The following is a 24,081-nucleotide window of genomic DNA, read 5'->3' as shown; positions in this document are numbered from 1 at the left end:
GTCCGTCCGCGCTCACAGGCATACACCCCCCCCCCGCGTGGGTCCGTGTCCGTGCATGCTCACAGGCATACACCCCTCCCGCATGGGTCCGTGTCCATGCATGCTCACGTACATACTCCCCCACGTGGGTCTGTGTCCGTGCACGCCCCCAGGCATACACCCCCCCATGGGTCTGTGAATTCACGCGTGTGCATGCACAAAATCAGACTTTAGACAAGTTTCTGATGAGATGTTTATAAGTGGCTGCCCTCAATCCAAGCAGCCTTCATCCTGACTAAGGCCCAATGCCCCCCCATCACACCAGCGTGGGCCCCCCGTCTCGCCAGCGCCGTATGCAACATGGTTCTGTCGGGTTGCAAGGGGGCTGCCTGGAGAACCATGTCACAAAATGATTGCGCTGGCACAACCAGCACCTGATCTCGTCCAGAGCCACTGCCAACCCCGCAGCTCCCAGCCAGAGCACAACACATCCTCACCCTCCTCCCCTAATCTCACGCCTCGCCCTGCCCTCTGCTAGGACACTCAGCCACCAGCTGGGGACGGGGACCGAGCACTTATGACACTCAGAGCCACTGACAGCTCCCACCGCTGGCCTGCGTCTCCTGCCATGACGTGGGAGCTACTCCCCTCTGCAGCACTTCCCCGGGGAAACCAGGGGGATGGAAGGGCTAGTGGGTGGGGCACTAAACTGGTGCCCCAACAAACCTGGATTCAGGTCCCTGCTTCGCCACAGACTTCCTACCTGACCCTGGGCAAGTCACTTAATCTACTCTGTGCCTCGGTTCCCGTCCGTACAATGGGGGACACTGCCCCGCCTCCGGGTCAATGCGCCAGCAACGGGGAGGCAGCCAGATGCTCTGGCAACAACGGCTGCACGGGTACTTGGAGAGAGGCACATCTGTCACACAAGCAGCGTAACCATCCACTGTCAGTCAGCTGCACATGGGCACCCATGGGGAAGGGATCTGGGCGTCCTGCCCCACTGAGTGAGATGGGGGCCCCCCAGCTGCACTCGGGGAGATGGGAGCGTCCTCCTACTCAGTGGGCACACACCCAGAGGTGGGTATGAGTGCCCTGTATTGCAGTGCCTCTGATCCATTACTCCTGTAGGGGGCAACCCTCCCGCCCCGGCACTTGGCCTAAGACTCCCAATCTAGAGCCTGTGGCTAATGCCCAGGGACACTCTGGTTTGGGGGAGGGAGGGGGAGCCCCCAGGCTCCAATGTACCTGACACTGCCGGCAAGTTAAAGTAGTATGGGCTGGATGAATGGACTATAAGGTGGACAGAAATCTGGCTAGATCGTCGGGCTCAATGAGTAGTGATCAACGGCTCCATGACTACTTGGCAGCCGGTGCAAGTGGAGTGCCCCTAGGGTTGGTCCTGGGGCCGGTTTTGTTCAATAACTTCATTAATGATCTGGAGGATGGTGTGGGCTGCACTCTCAGCAAGTTTGCNCTTAGAGGTTTTTAAGGTCAGGCTTGACAAATCCCTGGCTGGAATGATCTAGTTGGGGATTGGTCCTGCAGGGGGTTGGACTAGATGACCTCCTGAGGTCCCTTTCAACCCTGATATTCTATGATTCAGGGTGGGACAGGAAACTGTTGCTCACTGCAGTGGGCATGCAGCGATGAGGCCAGTACATGGGTTTACCATGGTGCCAGTGGCTCCTGCTCTGTTTGGCTGGTTGTGCCACTTCCGAGGGGCCAGAGGGATCCCTGACCGGCCACAGCAGTGCTGCAGGTTCAGTCCATGCATGGACATAGTCACTTCCAGCAGGCCGGTGACTGTGGCTGTGGGCAGGAAGGGTGTGGGGGAATGAGTCTCTGGAGGATCTGTGGGGGGACACTAGGGGTTCTGTGCAGGGTACTCCTGGGGAATGAAAACAGATCCCCTGAAGATTTCTTTGCTTCCCTTTCAAAAGTGACCGAAAAGCAAAGGGAGGGGGATGGCAGCTGAGAATGTCCATGGGCTTACTTTGGGGGCAGTGCCCCCAAACAGAGGCGAGGTGTGGGGGCACACAGAGTCACATGTCACTGCCTCCCCCACTTTCTGCCAGTACAGAGCTGCTGGCTGAAAAAAGAGGGTGCTGCTCAGAAGATGCCACTTTCTGGGTCCTGGTGCTGGTTGAGCTCCCCTTCTGTGTGCTGGGAGCCTCCTGTTTTCTGTACAACAGTGAGTGCCTATGGTGGGGAAGGGCAGGGGCAGGCTGGGACTAGGGGGAAAGAGGCAGTGGGGAAGGAGGCGGTGGGGTGGGAAGGAGATGGAGCAGTGGGGAAGGGGCATTGGAGGGGGAAGCGGGGAAGGAAGGGGGAGGAGATGAAGCGGTGGGGAAGGGGCATGGGATGGGGAAGAGAAGGGGGTAGGGGAAGCAGGGGTGGCGAAAGAGGCAGTGGGAAAGGAAGGGGGGATGAGGAGGAGATGAAGTGGTAGGGAAGGGGCACGGGATGGGGGAAGTGGGGGCAGGAGGAAACTGGAGCCAAGCATGCAGCATCCCCTTGGCAGAAGCTGGGGCTCCCCTGTTAAGCAGGCCCATCAAACCCTCACCCTGACAAGCCCCATCTCCCCTGCATCTGTATCATCCCCCACTGAGCCCCAACCACCTGCACCTGGACCCCCCATCCAAATGAACCCCACCTCTCCTGTTGAGCCCCAAACACCTTCACCTGGATCGCCTACAGTCCCATTGCCCCTAGAACCTCCCAATGAGCTTCTGTGAATCCAGATCTCCCACTGAGCCACCCGCACCCAGACTGCCCCACAGAGAACTCTCTTACCCCTACCTGGATCCCCCCACACTAAGTCCCTCTGCACTTGGATCCTGCTGCCGGGCTGAGCCTGCTCACCCACACCTGGACTGTGTCAGGGTCAGGTGCAGCCTCACTGCCAAGTCCCTGTCACAGGGTGGGATGGGGGGAAGCTGCAGGGTGATCTCCCACCTCCATGCAACCAGTGGTCTGTGCTCCCGACTGCCATGTTGGAGCCTCTACATTTATTTACTGACAAAATTTGCAGAATTTTAAAATATTGTGCGCAAAATTTTCAATTTTTTTGGTGCAGAATCCCCTCAGGAATATGGGGTGCTGTGCAGCTGTGAGGGTGGGACTGTGAGGAAGGTGGTGGGCAGTGGTCTACAGGCGGTGGGTGCTGGGTGAGCGGTGTGGTGTGCAGGGTGCTGTGCAGCTGTGGTAGGAGGCCAGGAGGGGAGGTCTCTGGGAGGGGCATAGAGCTCTGTGGTGAAGATCTCTGGGGAGGGAGCGCTGGGCATAAGGATGAGGTACGGGGCAGGGGGGCAGTATGGTGGGGGCCCGCCCTCAGGGGGGAGGGGCATGCGGCCAGCACAGGGCTGGGAAGACCATTGTGCATCTGGCAGCTGCAGGTTTGTAAACAGCGCTCGCCTTCTGGGCTGCGCAGAGTGATGCTGCTCCCGCTGCACCATGCCTCATTGCCCCAACCCGCCCTTCCCTCTGGAGACTAACCATCCAACCCCCCTGCACCTTGCCCCATGGGGGCCCACAAATATCTTTGGCCCTGGATGAGGCTGTCACACTGAAGGCTGCTACAGAAGGAGCAGTATGGGGTGGTGCTCCTGCCATACCCTTGCCTAGAGAGAGATGGGGGTGGGGTAGCTAGAGCCACAGCAGGGGTGCTTGTCCTCCCCCTTCCCTCTGCTCTTCCTTTGCCCTCACTCCCTCCTTCCTCCCCTTCCGCCATGGCGGGCCCCAGCTGTCTTGCTTAGCCCCACCTCCATACCAATTTTGTGGCTCGCGGTTTGAGCCGGGCGGCTTGCCGTAGCCTAGTCAGTGTGTTGCGCATGCGCGGCTGCAGTCCCGTACTTTGCGCTCGGCTGCAGTCAGTGCGGAAGGACCTTGGTGCTTTGCTGAGGTGAGTAGAGGCCTCCCCGCCCCACTGGCCTGAAGCTAGTCCGGTAGCCCGGCGTCCGCTCCTTCCCGGCCCCGCCCCGCGGCCCCTCTGACCTCCGTGTCCCTGAGGCCGCTACCAGCCTGCGCGCATCCTGCGGGTGAGGGGCCGAGCGCGGCGCCGCGCGGAGGCGTCGAGGGCCTGCGGGCTCCCCCTGCCCGGCCCCGGCCCCGCCCCGCGGCCCGGCCTCACTGGAGCCGCTGGGACAGAAGCGGAGGCGGAGGCGGAGGCGGGGTGAAGCTTTTTCGGGTTGTGGGAAATGTTTCGCCAAACGCGGGTGTTTTGAGGGAAACTTTCACAAGCTGGTTTTGTTTTTTTTTCGTTTTGTTGGGCAAAATCCCACTTTTGCTCCTCACTTTTTACAACTTTCCCTCCGCGTCTTCCACGGGGGAATGTGCCGGGGGTGGGACACAAGATGAGATTTGCAGCAATTTAAAAGGGGTGGGTGGGTGTGTGTGAAAGAGAGAGAGAGAAAGGATGTTCTTGGTTTCGTTGGAAATTACAATGCAAATGATTTTCCAGTGAAAAAATCATGGTTGTCAAATCCCCATTTTCCAATTAAAAAAATATTAAGCCAAAAAGTTTTGAGCAGCAACATCCTGAGCCACTTCCCAGCGACACCCATATCCCGGCGACACCCACGTCCCAGCAATGCCCCGAGCCGCGTCCCAGCGACATCCGCATCCCAGCGACGCCCCAAGCCGCGTCCCGGCGACACCCATGTCCCAGCGACGCCCACGTCCCAGCAACATCCCGAGCCGCGTCCCGGCGACACCCACATCCCAGCGACGCCCACATCCAGCGACGGCCCATGTTGATCGCAGGGCCCAGGAGTGTGCCCCTGTGCCAGCCCCCCAGGCCGACCCTACAATAACATACCAGCCTGCAGAGAGGAGCAGGACCGAGCAATCCAGCAATAACCAGCCGTCCTGCAGTCGTACAGTCCTAAGCGGCCTGGGTGCCTCTGGGTGCGTCTGCTCTGCGATAAAACACCCGCCGCAGGCCCAGTGCCCAGCCCCGCCGTACCACTGTCAGGCCTGCGTATCTGGGGGAGGGTGACGGTGTACCTGGCTGGGTTCAGCCTCTCGCCTGGGCTGCGGAGGTCATGGAGGACAGTTGAAGTGCGGGGGCAGGCACAGGAGGCTGCAGGTCTGCCAAGGGCCCTGGCAGCAGGCATGTTGCTGTCTGCCAGACGCTTAGCTGGAGCAGGGCTCCACTGGGTGCTAACTGGGTCCCCGCCACCCCCAGGAGGGGCCTATTCACCCACTGCAGCCCTGGCTAGAGGAGACAGTGTTAAACCCAGCAGGGCCGGACCTCAGCAGAGCCCACTCCCTTCCTGTGCTGTGCCACCCGAGGGGAAACCGGTGCTCCGATAGCACTGGCAGCTGGGCGTCCTCCGTGAGGGGCCCTCGACCCAGCACTTGCCTGCATCACGGAGCTCCCAGACACGCTCCAGGGCCATCAGGGCGGGGGAGGCACCGGACAGGGGGTAGTGGGGCGATGTGGGGGGACTGAGCTGTGCTGGTCTGAGTCGTTAGCATCACTGATAATTGCTGTGCTGGGGGGATGTGGGGGTTGGGGTGGGTGCACCTCAAATCACCAAACCCAACTTCCCTCCAAGACGCAGAAACCAGAGGTCAGGAGCCTTCCTGGGAAGCGGCTGCCTGGGGAAGGGGTTGCAGCTCCCCTGCTCCCTGGTAGCCCCCCAGCATCCCAGGCTGCCATTGAGAAGCAGGCGGGGATTAGCTGCAGCTGGGGGCCACGCTGCCACGCACCGGGCACGGCCGGGCCTGTGATGTGCTGAACAAGTCGGACACACCGAACGGGAATCCAGAGCAGAGACCCCCATGACGGGCAGTGGTTCTAGCCTGGGGGCTTTCCCCCCAAATGGGGGAGAAGAGAGGACAGCAGGGTTAGGGCACTGCTCCATGACCTCCACAGCCCAGCGGGAGGCTGAACCCAGCCAGTTACATACACCGTAACCGTCCCCAAGATACGTAGACCTGACAGCGCTGCCGTGGTACAGCGGGGCTGGGCACCGGGTCAGCGGCGGGTGTTTTATCGCAGAGCAGATGCACCCAGAGGCACCCAGGCTGCTTGGGACTGCAGGACGGCTGGTTATTGCCAGATTGCTCAGTCCTGCCACTCTCTGCAGGCTGCTGTGTTATTGTGGGTCGGCCTGGGGGGCTCGCACAGGGGCACAAACAGACAGATCTTGGCCCACAAAACTTCCCCCTGCCCCAGCCTCTTCTCTCCTGCAGCCCTGCTGGCCTCCTCTGGCCCTGCTCCTGGACGGGGCCAGGGCCCCAGGATGGGAAACTGCTCCCAGCTGGCTCAGGGCACGGTACCCTCCGGCGGTGCAGGAGCAGAACGAAGCCTCTGCAGGCTGGGCCAGGGGAAGGGCTGCCCGGGAGCAGAGCCGGCCGCCCCATGGGACTGGGGGTCTGGAGCAGTGAAGGTGCCAGAGGCAGCACTTGTAGGTGATACGTTCGAGGACGTGCCAGCTGCAGAGTGCACCGAGGTAAATGGGTGGCTGAGACGAAGGCAGGGTCCCCGCTGGCCAGACACAGGTGCTGGAGGGCTGGCAGGCGTCCTGCAGGAGGCACTCTGGAGCTCAGAGACATGCTGTATTTGGGTGCCAAGCTTGCGGCTGTTGCAGGAGGCAGCATTGCCAGGGCCTGACAGGGCATCAGAGCAGGATTGCTGGGACCCCCAGGACCAAGCCCAAGAGGCACAGACCTTGGGTTGCCGATGGAAACAGCTGCATAGCACGAAGCAGGACGGGGGGGCTCTCTGGGCCGGTGATAGGAACTACAGGCTGGGGGGAAGCGGACGGGCTGGGAGTAGGGAGGAAGGCCATGCCCAGGGCAAGAGAAACCCCCCCTCCGGAGGAGCTGAGCAGTAGTCACTCCAGGGAGGGGCAGATGGGGCGGGTGGGGGAAGGGTGCTCAAGGTCCAGAGTCAATTCAGCACAAGTACTAGGACCCGGGGAGCCCTGGGCCCGGGAAGCAGCTGCTGCTGGGGAGATGAAGGGCTGGTGTGAGGGTGGCTGCACCCACTCAGCAAGAGGCTGCTCCTGACCTTTTCCACTGGTGCAGGGTCCTGCCTGGCCGGTCCTGGTCCACCCGCCAGCGGCTCCCTGGCCCTGCTCAGTCCCACTCAGCTGCAGCCTGAAGGGCTCCGCCACGGCCCAGAAGCCTTTGCCCAGCTGGAGAGGGAAGCCCGGGCACAGGGCTGTGTGGCTGCGGAGCCGGATGGCGTGGCAGCCTGTGGAACTCTGCAGCCCATCTCTGCACGGGCAGTGCCGCTGGGCATGGGGCATTGTGCCACAGGGCATGGCGCATCACAGCATGGGCATTGCACGGCTGGGGGCGGGGCACAATGGCAAGGGCACTGCCTCCATCCAGACACACACATCAGATATGATGATAATTACTGAAAATCTTCTCTCATCATATAAAAGAAAAGGTTCTTCCAATCCCAAAGGATCAGCCACATACCCAGGTCCAAGNGGGGATGGGGCCGGGGGCCCGCTGCCGGCTGGGGGGCGGGGCTCGGTCGCTCTGGGTCCGGCGCTGACCCGGGCGCGCCTGGGCCGTGTGACTTGTCTCCATTTTGTCGCTTGGTTTGTGTTTGCGGACTAAGCACCTGCCGCGGGCCGGGGCCCGGCCTAGTCCTCTGCGTATGATCCCCGGGGGTGTGTATGAAGTTGGACAGCAGTGTTGGGTCTGTTACCAGAACGGTCTGACCTGCAGACCACAGGCTGCCGCTGCCTTGCGTCCCTGCCAGGAGATGGCAGGCGGTGAGGTACAAACCGAGTGTTTTCGGCACAAGCACTTTTATCGAGCATAACTGCATCTGCACGTGGAGGGCTTTGCTGGCACAGCTACACTGGCAAAACTCCTGTATAGACAATGCCTGACATTCAGTCCTGTGTGTCTCATGCGACTGTGTGCATAGTCTACTGCACTACTGTGTACATGGCACAATAAAACCCCTTTGCAGAGACATATTATTACACGGTACAGTTGTCTGCCATCTTAATTTTTTTAATATAGTGCATTAGTCATACATGATGTTGTCTAGGTTAATAAAAATATGGTTCCTGGCCTAAAAAATCTGAGTATGACTTGTTTCAGGAATATAAAATAGCAGTAGACTTCATAGGAGAGGGAAGAGTATTGTGTGGCTAAGACACAGCAAACAGTAGAAAAGAAACACTCCATGAACTAGTCTATTATATGTATTTAAAGTCTGTTGTGTTTTGATAGTTTCCCCTCACAAATAGGTTTCCTTCAAAAGGCATCTCAAATGTTGTAAGGAGGTATTTTAATGGAGGGAATGATTTTGTGTATGTTGTGAAGCTAATCTAGTATCCTCTTGTGAAACGTTTAGTTTAGCAAGTCCGTTATATACATAGAAAACAAAATGCATTAATTAGGACAGGACCTTCCTGTGTACATTTCTTAATAAATTTTTAATGTATTACTTTCCTAGGAGAAATCATCACCATGTCATCTACTCTGTTGCCCAAACCACAGATGAGGGGCCTCCTGGGCAAACGTCTGAGATTCCATATTGTAGGGGCATTGATTGCATCCCTGGGAAGTGCAGTTTTGTACAAGGTGAGGTCTTACAATAGCTGTGAGCCCAGTTCATCTTGACCAATCTATATAGCCTTCTGGTTCAGGACTTTGACTTGGTTTATGAGAAAACTGCTGTGATGGATTTCTCATGAGTATGTCTCCAGAGTGCTGTATAAAACCTGTTGGTGCTTCTCTGAGAGGAGGAGTTCCTATTTTACAGATAGCCTCGGATAGTTTCTGAGTGACCTGGCCAAGGCCACATAGTTGTTGGTGAGCCTTGGACTAACCCTAGGAGCCACAAGTTACACAATTCGTGTCTATACTGCCCAGTTAACATGAACTCTTACCCAACTTTTAGCCCACCTGGTTCATACAGGGGGAGAAAAAAATCTGACCCAGGTTTGGAAGTGCTTTAAGCCTGGGTTATCTTATCTGGTGGAGATGGGGGTTAGAATACAGGCTCCACTTTAATTCAGACTGCTTTTCAGTGAGGAGATAATCCTCCGATGCCTTCCCACAATTTTTCCTGAAGGACATCAAAGGTTCCTGCCGTTGAGTGGGAAAGAATCCTAGAGCATCTCACCGCTAAGAACAATGAGATATGCCTGCAGACACATGAGTGAATGAGGACACAGTAATACAGGTAGGGGTTTGCTGTGGGGATGTCCACACCCAGGGTAGGCTAACATGGATGCCAGTCACCCAGGTTACTTGTGCAGTTCAGACATATCCCTAGTGTTGTGTATAGCTCATGGCGGTTCAGCCTAAGAAATTTAAAATTGATGGTGCTCAGACTGGTCCATGGACTTGCCTTTGTTTAACGTAGGATATTTATTGAGGGGGAAGAGGGGAGAGAGACGGTCCCTGAGGAGGGTCCCACTTACGAAGTTATCCACAGAATGATGGTCTTTGAAACGCTTAGCTAAGCAAGATGGGCAAACTCTCTGCCCTCTGTAACTTAATTTGATTTAGGAGAGTCAAACATCTCTCAGCCATTTCTGGTTTCTTAGAGTGGGTTAACCCTTCTTGGCATATGCATTGGCATCTGAGTATTTTGTGAAGTTGTTGTAGAGTATAAAATAAACATCTAGAGACTGGTCTCTTTAAGATGAGATCTTCCTCTGTGTTTGCAAACTGCTTAATGCACTATGGATGCTACTGCAATAGAAGTAATAATGAATACAATAAAAATGCTATCTGCTGGATGTTCATAAAGGCTGAGAGCCACCTTTTCAACTAACTTTAGCCACCATTGAAAGCTGGAGAATTGTTAATCAGCCTTGATATCCTGCTTTGGTCAGAAGACTACCTATGTGCTCAGTGAAGCATCTGTCATTATTGTTGGCAATCTATCTGATAAGGTATAATGGGCAAGGTAGACTCAAATATCTCTGGAGGGGTAAGGACAACATGGTGAAGAAATAGAATTGTGGCTTAAGTCTGAGGTTGAAGACCTTTTTTTTTTTAAAGGATTGGGGCAAGGCCACATGAGTGAAGCTTTGCTTTCTGGGACACTAAAGAGTCATGCAGACAGAATAGCAGTAGTTAAACACTTAAATACCTTTAATACACTGAATGCATAACCATCACTTCTTATGTCTTAGGATGGCTTGATTGCCTTTATTACTAAATGTTTGCTAGGTTTCTAAGGGGTGATATCTTGTTAAAAAGTTTCACTCAGAATTGATTTCCTAAGCAATCAAAACACACACAGCAACTCATTTCTAAGTACATGGAATAACTGAGCCTCCAGTCCTTTACTAAACTTCCTTCTTGTCACTTGCAGCATTTACATTTTCAGAAAGCTCTAGCTGAAGACAGCTATAAATATTAAGGTTTAATTACTATTATTCATCAGTAAAGCCTAGCTCTGTTACTAGCACAGTCAGAGGCTTCAGCTCCTGTTGGAGATTTGAAAAAAGTCCATTAAAGTAAAGGAGCAACTTACCAGGACTTAGGTAAACTGACACTTGATGTATCCTTAATCACTACAATTTTTTTAAACCTGGAGCACCTGTGGTGGGGCAACTCTTTAAAAAATAAAGGGTCAGATTCTTGGGTATGTACAAAGAGCACACCACAAAAAGTGGGAATGCAGATATGGCATAAATCTGTCTTGTGCTTTTTCTGCCTGAGGCTTGTTTTTGAAGAGCTAAGCTCCTCATGTAAGAGCTGTTAGTTTCCTTCACTGTTGTATCTTGCTTGGGCACACTTTGTTGAACGGAAGGGGTATGTGTAGGAAGACTGATCTTCATCCACTGTTCCCTTAATTATGCACGCACGTGGCCAAATCCTGAAAATGTACATGTATATAACTCCATTGACCTCTGGCATTCGTCTAGATCTGCATGTATTTTAAACGAATGTAAAATGTGCCCCAGTCTGGGAATATTGTCAGTTGTCTTCTTTCCTAGCCAGCTATGCTCACAGCTGGTATGAAATTTGAGAAAGGTGCAGGTGGGTAAAGAAATTCATGTGTGGTATCTTGCCCTTTGCCACTGCAGTGCCCAATCAGATGATTCTTGAAGGGCTCCCAGGTTTATATGGCTATTCAGTTGACTAAAAGATTCTATCAAAACAAATGAACCACAGCATGGAGCCCAAGTATATGAAGTGTGTTTATACTAGGAAAAAGATGGGGGATGTTCTTTGTGTGTGAACACATGGTAACTAGCACAAGGTAAAATCTTAGTGAAGACAAAGCAGTTTGTAGTGTTCACATGTATTAGGTTAAGTACCAGATTAATATTAAACTTCTTGTTTTCCCTAGGATTTAATCATGTGTTAATGAGTATGAACCCACCGTTTTTCTTAGTGTAGATGTGGCCAAAGTGGATGCGTCACTTTGGCTATTTGCTTTGGCAGTCCCCTTTCCTCCTTTTGTAACCTTACAGAATTGCTCTAACTGTAACTCAGTTTTAGTAGGAATGATAGATAAAACGGCATCCCTAAACCATTTAACCATGTGATTGTCCATGGGCATATTAAAAGTGTATTTGTAAATCCTTTAAGTGTAGAACAATTGGCAGGTGGTGACAGTTTTTTGGCAGAAAATGATCACTTGAACTTGTGCACCTTATCTGACAAGGAAGAATTAACTTTTTCCTGAAAATTTAGTAACGCTGTTGGTAAATCTGGTTCCAATTTTTAGATGAAACAACACAAAACATTTGTTTTCCAGTCCGTTAAATAGTTCAGGATCTAAATCTGAGTAAAAGTATTGTTGTAACCTCTAATATCTAACTGTTCTGTGCTGAACTAAAAACAGCTTTTTGAGACTGAAGTAGTGTTATATCAGGTGATACGGCACCACCAAGTGAATTACAGGCTTTCTGCATCTGTTATACAAATTTTTCTACTCTTAAAACTCTAATTCTTTACCTTTTGCATTTCAGTATGGCGTGGCTGAGCCCAGGAAACGAGCATATGCAGACTTCTATAAAAACTATGATTCCATGAAGGACTTTGAGGCCATGAGGGAAGCTGGTGTGTTTGAAAGTGTACAACCCAAAGACTCATAAGCAGCATATATAGGTAATTGCAAGATGCCTTACATCAAACTGATCTCACTAACTACTGTTTATATTGATACACTGGAAATGTCCCATTTTGATGTTTTTGATCAAATTCTACCCTTAAATTGACATCCAGTTAAATGGAGGTGAGAGTTCCTGAAGTTTAGAAAAGGAAAAAGGGTCTCAGTGGGCACTACAGATAACATTCCTTTTGTTCCTAAATCTGCAGGGCCCATGATGATAAATGCAAAGTATTGCATGTTGAAGGGAAAAAATTGAACTACTTATGCATCCATTGGGGGTAATAAATTAAGTGTTAACTTAAGGAAAGGATTTCGCATCATTGTTATCTCTGCATGATGCGCAGTTGTCAAAGTACTGTGTTAAGATGCACGAAGAATAGAAAATACAGAAATTATTGCCATTATATAAATCAGTGGTTCACACTAACTTGCAATATTGTGCAGTTATGATAACCCTATCTCAAAAAGGAAGAGACTCTTACATGAAGAATTTGGATATGGGAGATTTTACCTTTATAAAACATGATAAAAATATACAAAATAATAGTATAGAGAAGATAGGCTGGGAGATTTTTTTCTCTGTCTTGTAATACAAGAACAAGGAGACATCCAGTGAAAATGATAAATTCAGAACTGAAAAGGAAATGTTTTTTTCATACAACTGTTTAGTCTGTGGAACTCTTTGCCATAGGATACTGAGGCCAAAACCTCAAGATTGAAAGAAGGATGGGGCACATACTATAAGTATATCCAATCATGAGAGTTAGTTGAAAAAATTAAGACTTGGTAGGGATATACAAACCCTCATGTTCATGGTTTGTTTGAAGATTGGCTTAATCAAGCTGGGGGCAGGTTGTTTCACCTATGCCTGCTGCAGTGTTTCTTGCACCTTACTCTGCAATGTTTGGTTCTGGCTGATGGGGGAAAAAATGTGGACTAGATTGGCCATGGGTCTGATTGATTATGGCAATTCCTGGTTTCCTTTGATGATAAAGGAGAGGGAGAAAACGAAAAGATCACTTCTTTTGGGGATGGAGAGAAACAGTGCATGTTCATGGGTCATAGCAGTAGCTTCCAATACATCCTGCTTTCTCCAGAGCTTGAAAGAAAGGGAAAATAACTGGCCACAAGCTGAATTTCCGTATTTTTTTTTAAAAAAAAAGTTGTACAAGGGAACATGGGAGTTGATGCCTTCTCACATATTTTGTAAATAGTAGCATTTGATTTTTCCCCTTAATGGACTTTACTGTTCCCTCAATATAACTACAAAGGGTTTTTTGAACAAAAAATACCAAACAGCTAATAACTTTGCTCTTAAACGTCCCCAGTACTCTGCCTCCTCTCTTCCAGATGCTGTGATTAGAAACATCAGTGTTAAAGTAAGCTGTAACTTGGCATAAGAGCTTTTTTTAAAAAAAGCTTCTCCAACCCTAGTCCTGATTGCACGGGGCTACATATGAAACTGATATTGATTTTCTTCATTGATCACTTTCTTCCACTTCTCTTAAAACTACTTCTTCAAAGACTGATCAGGGGCAAGGACTTCTTCCAGTGCTCAGGAATGTTTGTTGTGATCATCACATGATGATTTGTCTTGCCTAATTATCCTGGCCAGCTAGAGTTTGACTTTTAGTCTCATTCAGTTTTGTTACTTGTTAAGTAAACGCTTCAGTACTGGACTTGATGGTGTTAATGTTTCTCGCTTCCACACACAAACATAACATCAGATAGCAGCTGGTTCCAGTATAACAAAAAAAATGGATGATGGATGCTCCTCATATAGTTGTAAAGTACAAATGAAAAACAGAGTAGCATAAACTAATAATGGGATTATTGACCATCCTTTTATTCTTCCTCCCATTGGAAATTCTTTTTTTTTTAAGCAACATGTAAAAGTGTGGTAAATAACAAAGGGATCATTTTACCTTTGCACAGTCATACTTCTACCTCCAGTTTAAGATCATAATAAAGAATACTGCTAACATACGTTTATGTAAACTAACTTTCTCCGGCACTTACATCACCAGTGCTTTGGTCAGGTGGCCGCCTTCAGGGTGTTTTGAAAGGCTATTTGGCAAGAATGTCAGATCTGAGTATGGGAGGAAAATCAACTGAAACAATACTGCCAACAAAGATGCAAGTTTAAAACTCTTTAATTGAAACTGAGAATCGAGCTTTGCTGTGCAAACAGAGCCAAAAGAAACACTTGATTACACCAAGAGGCTGTAAGCTTTCCAGTTTACAAACAATATACAAAAGTCTTTCTCTGACCAGGTTGAGTGCACCTGTTTGTTAGAACTGTGAAACATTAACTAGCTCAAGGCTTTAAAGGGATTTTGGGATTATCCTTTCTTCATCATTTACCCAGTGGCATTAATTGAGAGAAAGTGGCACAGATAGAATAATCTTAATGTGTAACTGTGTTTAGGTAGTGCATTAGAAGAATTATCAACAGATGTGGAGGTGCAGTGCAAAAATATCCTCAACTTCTGCAGTAGGAGAGAAGCTGGTGGGGAGCTGCAGTGATTGTAGGGTGCATATGACTGCCTAGGTCAGCAGTTCTCAAAATGGTGGTTGGAACCCCTCAGGGCGTCACAAACTGTCAGCCTCCACCACAAACCCTGCTTTGCCTCCAGCATTTATAATGGTGTTATACATTAAAAACACTTTTTTATATGTGTAAGGGGGTCGCGCTCAGAGGCTTGCTATTTGAAAGGGGTCACCAGTACAAAAGTTTGAGAACCACTGGTCTAGGTAAATCAGAAGGAGGGGGAAAGAGGAGATACAATTTATCATTGCTGCTTCTGCCATCTGTGGAAGATTGCACCTGTACTTTCTGCGTATAAAGTGAATGGGGAAATCTCCCATCCCTCCAAATATATATGAAACTGGATGGAGGTTCAGTTTTGATGCTGTTTTTGCTATGGACACCTGTCTTGTAGGAACTGTACTAATTCCAACCTGTTGAAGGTCTGGATAAGTAAATAGAAAATTTGTCATAGGCTTTCCTGCCCCATGCTGAAGATCTATTAGACTATATCTAATACTGCAGCAAGTCAGTGGTTTGGACTAACTCAAAAATAGACTGAAAATCCTTTTCTCTCACCCCTGCCCTCCCGTTCCCTTCTCCCTAATTTTAGGGTTAACACTACTTCTTTTAACCTGCTGTTTTGGAATGTTTCTTGCAGTTACCGAAGAGGAAGTAGGTCAGTGGTTAGCATATTAGCATGGAACTTGAGAGACTGAGGTTCAATTCCCCTGCTCCACTATAAACTTGTGTGCAGCATAGGGCAAGTAGGTAGGACTAGCATTTCAAAGGGCTTTAGGCACTGCAGTGCTGAGTCTTGCAATGCTTGACTTTTGGGTGTGTTGCTACCAGGTGGAATCCATCATACACTTGTGCATTTATCAATGATGTGTATATAGTGAATTGTGAAGGCTGTTCCAGATCTTACTGTGTAACTCTTGATTTGTTCCATGTTTCAATTTTATTTACCTCATGCAGTGTCATAATAAGCCATGAGAAAATAGTAGTGGGAAATTCCTCTAGACTAAACTACTGGCATAAACACTTCCCCTCTCTGTTTGAATTCATACATACTAATGTAGTTACTTCTAAGAGCTAGGATTGTCCAAATATATTAACTCATGTTTCTCTTATTTTGCAGATCATCTTCAAGGAGACTTGACAGCTTAAACTTGTTTCTTCAGTCAACTGTAAAATGTGTAATACACTTCAGTGGTGGGCATGCTGTACTGTAATCCAATAAACTAAATGCTTAATGAAGCTTTATTTATCTTAACTGATGACCTTGACTGTTTAGATGCTGAGGGAAGGGGTGGAAATTCAGGTGGTACTCTTCATATAATGCTAAAGACAAGGTGAGAGAGAAATAGAGATCCTGAACCCTTGTGGTTACTAAAATAAGGACAGTATTGTTTGCTTCCTGGCCTAAAGTGTTCAATAGGCAACAGCTGCTTGGACAGCACTTGCAGAGGATTCCTATATATAGTATTTATAAAAAATTGAAAGCTTTTTTTGCTTAGGATACAAAGTTAAATGTACCGGAGTTAAGGTTTCCAGGGCCACATAATTTCCCTCCTCCCCCTTCAAAGTTGAACCTGTACTACTGAATGAAGCAAGGATCCTCTTGGAAATGTGATCATGTAATTAAAGACAGCATCCTAATTAATACATAAAAGGGGTTGCAATTAATATTGCCTGTGCAACCTTAATCTGGCAGTTCCAAATTTTTGACTTTTAGAACTCTTAAATAAAATGACCTCTTAAAAGGTCGTGGGTTGACAGGGAGGTGTGCACGGGAGAGTTTTGAGTCACTAGCACTTCTTCCCCCTTTGCCTCCAATGAATGGGAATGTGATAGGGAAGGGTGAGAAAACAGTATGACATCTCTCTTCCTCCCCCCCATGTATTTTTATATTTCTCCTATCAAGTTGTCTGTTTGCTTGCTGTCTTGTCGTCTTCTCCTTTCTGTTCCTAGACTCACGACTCTTGAGTTGTCTGCTGGTTTTCCCCTCTCCTCTGTTATAGTCTTTGGCTCACTTCCTTTTTCCTTCTTAGGAGTACTCTTTCTTTCTTCCCCTCTGTCCTGCAGTCCTCTGTATCTCCAACCCATTCCAGAAGTTTGAACTGTCACTGTTCCTGCTGCAAGCTGAAGGCCCCTACTTATTCCCCTTTCTGCTGAAAATGCCTTCTTACTTTTTTTTCTTCCTGTGTGTCCCCCTAACCCTCTTTCCCAATAGTGCTGGAATGTGACTCCTGGGGCTGGCACCAGCCCCCTACCTTTGGGTATAGGCAGCAGTGCATAACAATTGGCTTACTTAAGGCCCCAAATCCTAGGTATAGGCCTGTACCTCAGACACTGGGGGCCAGGAGGGGGTCTAGAGAAGATGAGGGCAAGTGCACCTAGTGGCAGCCAAAGCCACTTAGATGCAAACATACTGAAGTAAGAAAATGCATGTTTAAGTTACCTAGACAAACTTTCATTTGTGCTGTGGTGATGACATGAGAGGGAAAATGTTCTGTAAAAGTCAGTTTAATTTGCTCTGGGACTGCAAACACTAAAATGTCCATTGTAATTAATGGTTACTGCATGACATCAATACAGGGCCATTAAAGGTGAGTTGGATACCTTACTTGCATTTCTTACCTTACGGTGCTTGGATTCTTTTTAAAGTGTAAGGTATATCTCCATATATTATCTCAGAGCTGGAAGGGACCCTGAAATGTCATTGAGTCCAGCCCTCTGCTTTTGCTAGCAGGATCAAGTACTGACTTTGCACCAGATCCCTAAGTGGTCCCCTCAAGGATTGAACTCACAACTCTGGGTTTAGGAGGCCAATGCTCAAACCACTGAGCTATCCCTGCCCCCTGAAGTCTAGTCTTGAATTTCTTGGGTTTATGTTTGGTTCTGGGACAACGAAAGCAACTGCAATATGTTTTAAGGTAATAATGCATGCTCTTAACTGTAATTCCATTTTATCATAGATGGTCTAGGAATATAGAGTGAGGCTTAGCCTCAGTCACCCTGGTGTTTCAACCTACCCTCCATACTGACTTTAGGTCAAGCTATCCTGTACAGTCTCAAACTTGGACAAGATGGCCTGTTACAAGGAAATAAAACATTCTTGTTCTTACATTAAACAGAACACATTAGCCTCATATAATGTGAATCAGTGTCACATTTATAGCTAGAAAGCAGGAAACCGCTTCAGCGTGTTTTTGGCTTGACACATAAGATTCTAGAGTTGCTCAATAATAGTGTCTTTAAAGTAATTTTCCTTGTAATACCTACTGAACAGACTCCATCTGTCTCATAAGCAGACAGTAAAGTCTTCCCATGAAGAAGCACAGCAAATTAAGACCTTTCCAAATATAATATAGATAGCTTAAGTTCAAATCCAGTTGGCATAGCTTTTATTATTTCAAATAGCCCATTAACTTTTCAACATTCAGTGTGGACCATGCAGAAACATTAAAGAAACTCCTTGTGTAACTTTTAGTTGATTCAGAACACTAATATGCAGTAACAGAAGGTCTGAAGAAAATCCCATCCATATAGGTTTTGCTGTGAAGTAGGGAATATACTTTTATTTGTGCTTCATGTAGATAGTATTAGAGGTGTTAGGGAAACGCTTTCTCCTGTAAATATAAACTGAATATTATAGCATGATAGAAAAAGACAATACTTAATCTCTCAAAGCTATAACTATCCCAGCCTGTTAAACATGTGCAGCAACCATTTCTTCTGACTAGTGCTGTCTCAAGCACATCTATAGGTTTTAATGGTACAAGTTTTTATCCACACAGCTTTGGTGGCACTATAATTTGTTAATGGCAGATGCAGGCTAGTGGAGTCAATTTCTTGTGCAAGCCACTGTATACCCAGAACATATATTTTTGTCATGCCTTTCTGCAAATTTAGCTTTTTAAATCATTTTGCTTTTGAAGTCTGACTTTTCTTTTACCAAGTTCCATTATTGCAGTGAAGACTGCTTCAAAAAGGCAGACTACATGGAGAAAAAAACAAAACTGCCTGTCCTGTCTACTCTGGCAGCAGCTGGAGAAGAAATGTGCCTTTCTTAAAGAAATATAGAGTTGGGAGAGAGCTGGAGGCATCAATGTGTCCAGCCCTCTGTGCTGAGGCAGGACTAAGTAAATCTAAAGCATGTGTGACAGGTGTTTGTCCAACCTGTGCTTACTAACCACCAGGGAGGCTTCCACAACCTTCCTTAGTTAAATTCTCGAATAGGTTTCCATCTTTAGAGTTGGAAAGTTTTTCCTAATACTTAGCCTTGCTGCAAATGAAGCAGATTATTTCTTGTTCAACCACCAGTGGACACAGAGAACAATACATCAACCTCATCAGCCCTTAAACTTCAAGTATTATTAGTTTCTCCCCCTTGGTCATCTTTCGTAAGACTAAGCATGCCCCTAGGTCTGGTTTTCTAAACCTTTTATCATTTTTGTTGCTCTCTTCAGGGCATACTACAATTTGTCCCTATCATTCCTAGAGGATGGCACCTAAATTGGAATCAGTACTCCACCTGAGGCCTCCCCAAGGCTGAGTAGAGTGGGACACTTGCCCTCCCCCCCCGCCTTACATACAAAACTGTCAATGCACCCCAGAAGATTAGCCTTTTTCATGCCTGAATCATGTTGACTGTCAATTCTTGATCCACTATAATCCCCAGAGCCTTTTCAGCAGCATTACAGCCTAGCCAGCTAGTCCCCATTTTGTAGGTGTGCAGTTGATTTGATTTTCCTTCCAAAGTACTTTGCATTTGAATTTCATCTTGCTTTCAGACCAAGTTTATAACTTGCCAAGGGCATTATGAATGCTAAGCCTAGCCTCCAAAGTGCTTGTTATGTCTGTGAAGTGTGTGGTCATCTCCAAATTTGCTCAGCATAGGTGCCATCACTTTATCTAAGGCATTAATGAAAATAGTGAACCCAGGAAAAAAACACCTCCCCCACCCCACCCCCTCCAGTTTGACAGCAAACCATTGAGCACTACCACGGGGCCTTTGACCAGCTGGACATCCACCAGACAGTAATTTCACCTAGACCACAGGTTCCTAGTTTGCATATGAAATGGATATTTGCTCCCATGCCAGACAGCTTTACTAAATTCAAGTTATAGCTGTATGTTCCCCTCTCCCCTTTCCAACCATCCAGTAGGCCAGAGGCAGACAACCTCTGGCACGCGTGCTGAAGGCAGCACGCAAGCTGATTTTTCAGTGGCACTCACACTGCCCGGCTCCTGGCCACTGCTCCGGGGGGGCGGGGGCTCTGCATTTTAATTTAATTATAAATGATGCTTCTTAAACATTTTAAAAACCTTATTTACTTTATATACAACAATAGTTATATATTATAGCCTTAGAGAAAGCGACCGTCTAAAACCATTAAAATGTATTACTGGCACATGAACCCTTAAATTAGAGTGAATAAATGAAGACTCAGCACACCACTTCTGAAAGGTTGCCAACCTCTGCAGTAGGCCAATAAGCCTGTTAAAGAAGGACAAACAGGGTTGGTTTGGCATGATTGATTTGTCTTTAACAAAGCCATTCTGGCTATTACTTATAACTAAGGCTGTGATTTAGTCTCGGAAGGCATGGAATCTGTGACCACCAAAGTCCTCCATAACTTCAGTCAGTGCTGGCTGGGAGGTGCAGCATCCCCTACTGCTTGCGGAGGCAGGGAGCTGCAGGGTACCCCATGCCACCGTAGGCAGTGCGAGTCCCCCGCAGCTCCCTGCCACCAAGGCAGCTGGGGAGGGGGAAACCCTCCCCCCAGAACTTTCCACTGCTGCAGGCACCAGGTGGGGGGGAAACCCCCCCCCCCATAGCTCCCAGCTGCCATGGGCGGACCCTCGCCACATAGAGCTGCCAGCAGAGGGGGACCCTGGCGCTCCAAGCCCCCAGGGGTGGTGGGAGCGCCCAACCTCCTCTCTGCCATCTGCCCCACCCCCACCTCCACCAGGCTTCCCATTTTTAATTATTCATTATTGCCTGTGACCTGTCCCTGACTTTTACCAAAAAATAACACAACTCTAAGCTAAGCTTTACTTATAACCCTATTCCTAGTCTCCTCCAGGTGTTTAAATTGTTCCAGTATCTTTCTAGTTGGGGCTGACTGGTCTATCAGGCTCTTTGTCTCCCTTTTTTTCAAGATAAGGACTATAGTCACCCTAACTAATTTGGACCTTGGAGAAGGCACACATGTAAAGTGAGGTGGCCTTGGGGTGAATTGGGGAGGGACAGTGGTGTGTGCCCATGCATGTGGAGAATTTGTGATGTGCATGGTTGTTGGCCAGAGAAAGCAGCAACTTTCCCCAGTTCCTGAGCTGCAGCTGCTGGAGAGAGAGCTTTCTCCTTCCCCGCCTCAGCCCAGGGACTGCTGTGATGAGGGAAAAGAGGGCACATCCGTTACATTAGAAAGGTAAGATTACTGATATTAAAATATGAGTTGTGTGCTTTTATTTGTAGAACAAAAAAACCCCATTTATTATTAGTTTTTTTAAATATAGTGCTTTTATCTAAAGCGCTTTACAGTGGTTAGCTAACAGTACAAAGAACATTTGGAAAGATCATTAAGTGGTCCGCCGAGACTCTCAGCAATTTTCAAGTGGTCCGCTGAAAGTAAAAGTTTGAGAACCACTGCCCTGGGCTGTTCATTAGGCCCTGGCACCTTGAAGACAACTAAAACATGGAGATTAGACCTGGAAGGGACCCAAAACATCATTGAGTCCAGCCCCCTGCCTTCACTAGCAGGACCAAGTATTGATTTTTGCCCCAGATTCCTAAGTGGCCCCCTCAAGGATTGAATTCACAACCCTGGGTTTAGCAGGCTAGTGCTCAAATCACTGAGCTATCCCAAATATTCTTGAATCTCATCTTGCCTTATTGGGGGTTGCAGTCCATCTCCCTTGTAGCTGGCCACCATTAAGCCTGGAGCCAAATAAGCATTAACCATCTCTGTCTTGATAGCGAGAGTTATTAGAGCAGCGTTCCCACTAAGGAGGCGACTTGCCCTTTCCTTGATTGTTCCGAATGGAGTTAAAGAACCACGTTATGTCCCTTACTTGGAGTAACCCATTTTGATTTTATGCCTACATATTTGTGCTATTCTTCTGTACGTCTCCTTAGCAATTTGTCCATGTTGCCACCGTTTGCTTTGTCAGCTCAGGAACATGCTTGACACAAGTAGCCTCTTACTATGCTGCCTTGTGGGCGTTTGCAGTTGTGCCTTTAATATTAGTTCCTGCAGCTCTGCTGAATGTCTTTCTCTCAGAGTTTCAGGCCATACCTACCAGTGCTGTGGCTGTTAAAAATCTGCCTTTTTTTTGAATGCCAGCATCTGTACGCTGCCGCCCTCACACCTTTCTAGCCTTAGCGTCAGGAAAGCTATATTTATATTATCACTTTCGCTCAAATTTCCTTTCCCCTGCAGCATCGCAACCAATGCCTCGCTCTTGGGCAGAAGCAAATGTAAAAAAAATGGCTGTCTGCCTGTTTATTTCCTCCACCTTCTGAAACAAAAAGTTGTCTCCAATACATGCCTATGCCCTATGTTTTGTTTTGTTTTGTTACAGTACTTTGCCAATAGATGCCCCCATTACTACTATACAGTAGGCTAATAAGCCTGTCGAAGAAGGAAAAAGAGCACACATACTAGTAGGGTTGCCAACATTCAAATTGCACAAAACTGCCCTGCCTCTTCCCTGAGGCCCCACCCCTTCTCTTAGGCCCTGCCCTCCCTCACTTTCACTGTGCTGGGAAGGAGGTTAGGATGTGGAAGGGGGGTGAGGGCTCCAGCTGAGGGGTGCGGCCAGAAATGAGGGGTTCAGGGTGCGGGAGGGGGCTCTGGACTGGGGCAGGAGGTTGGAGTGAAGGAGAGGGCTTGGGGTGCGGGCTTCGGGAGGGAGTTTGGGTGCGAGCGGGGTTCTGACCTGGGGAGGGGGGTTAGGAATTTCAGGGCTCCTGGCTGGTGGCACAATGGGACTAAGGCAGGCTCCCTGGTTGCCCTGGCTTTGCGGTACTCCTGGAAGCAACCACCATGTCCGGCCCCTAGGCAGAAGCATGGCAAGATGGCTTTGCATGGTGTGTGCTGCCCACACCTGCAGGCTCTGCCCCTGTAGCTCCCATTGGCCGTGGTTCCCAGCCAATGGGAGCTGCAGAGGCAGCGCTCGGGGACAGGGGAAGTGTGCAGAGCTTCCCTGATCTCACCTGCTCCTAGTGGCCACAGGGACATGCCAGTTGCTTCTGGGAGCTGTGCGGTGCCAGGACAGGCAGGGAGCCTGCCTTAGCCCCACTGTGCTGCCGACCGGACTTGTAACAGACTGGTTAGGGGTGCTGACTGGAGCCACGAGGGTCCCTTTTCGACCAGTGTTCCGGTTGCAAACCAGATGCCTAGCAACCCTATATACTAAATGTTACAATAGCTATTTCAAAATCATCCATGATAGTTACTACTTTTTAAACATAGCTAAGCAAAAGTCCATTGCTTTACATCAAGAGTCAAGGGTTTTTAAAAAAGGTAATGAATATGGTCTGATATATTTTGGACCAGAACGTTCACATCCAGTGTTGTTTTAATCACTGAACAGCACTAGTGTGCATCTTTTTTGTGCTCAGCATAGGCAAAACAAAGGTGAGAAGGAAATGGCTAATACTGACCGATCAATAGATATTAACTTACGGTTTTTGTTGGCCTTTGCAAAATGGAGTGGTGAGCTCCTGCTGTGCTAGTTAAAAGATTCAAAACTCAACTGTCAAGGAGGAAATAGACTCAGCCCTATGTCAGCCCTGGGGCAGTTTCAGTCAGTGAGTATGCATGTGTTGTCAGATGCTACCGGTGTGGTGCTCTGCTCTGTTCAATGTTGATATCACTCGGCTGCGTGCGTGTGTTCCCTCCGTGTGCTGTCCCAGCTCTTCTAAGATAGCTGACACAGCAGACCCGAAGAGAACCCCCTAGTGACCACAGAGTCTAGTAAGGTACGAAGGCACTTCGGCCAGGTTTATTGTCAAACGAAGCACAATGATAGTTCCCTCTAGATTTTTACTCTACAGGACATACTACGAGTATGTGCCCCCTGGCAATGGACTCAGCTCAGTCAGTGGCAGGACTTTCCACTGCCCCCTCGGCTGGATAAAGACACTGCCCCAGGGATGCATTCTTATACACAGGTACAAACAAGCTACACATCACTCCTGACGTATGAGGTGCAACTCCTCTACGTAGCAAGGTACCGCCTCTCAGCTTGTACACGTTTGTTTGAACAAAAGAACTTGATCCATCATATTACCCTTTTGCCCCTGTCATTGGGATGGGTTAGTCTGTTCCTTGTTATCTGTGTGGAGTGTACAAGTATGTGAATGTTCTGATATCTGGTGTCCAGTATCTTTTAGCTATGTCTCTTTCTGCAGCATCAGTCCTTTTCGTGCCAGCTTCTGTGAGCAGGGCCTGCCTCTAGCTCACAGCTTAAACTTTGCTTTATGTTAGCAAAGTCT

The 24,081-nt window shown here is 48.4% G+C and overlaps 1 protein-coding gene across 2 annotated transcripts; it reads left to right on the top strand.

The window, feature by feature from the left end:
- Window positions 1-3,776: 3,776 nt before the first annotated feature.
- COX6C (cytochrome c oxidase subunit 6C) lies at window positions 3,777-15,830 on the top strand. 2 transcript variants are annotated; one of them, XM_032768987.2, is made up of 4 exons: window positions 3,777-3,883; window positions 8,417-8,544; window positions 11,901-12,039; window positions 15,712-15,830. In XM_032768987.2, the coding sequence occupies exons 2-3, from the start codon at window positions 8,431-8,433 to the stop codon at window positions 12,024-12,026; spliced, it is 240 nt and encodes a 79-aa protein (XP_032624878.1). In that variant the 5' UTR covers window positions 3,777-3,883; window positions 8,417-8,430; the 3' UTR covers window positions 12,027-12,039; window positions 15,712-15,830. The 2 variants fall into 2 exon arrangements, with proteins under 2 accessions (XP_032624878.1, XP_032624879.1); XM_032768988.2 differs by lacking the exon at window positions 3,777-3,883 and adding an exon at window positions 3,920-4,019.
- Window positions 15,831-24,081: the final 8,251 nt, after the last annotated feature.

The sequence above is a fragment of the Chelonoidis abingdonii genome, chromosome 2 (genome assembly GCF_003597395.2).
Source record: "Chelonoidis abingdonii isolate Lonesome George chromosome 2, CheloAbing_2.0, whole genome shotgun sequence".
In the NCBI taxonomy this organism is placed as follows: Eukaryota; Metazoa; Chordata; order Testudines; family Testudinidae; genus Chelonoidis; species Chelonoidis abingdonii.
This window is presented reverse-complemented; position numbering and strand designations above follow the sequence as displayed.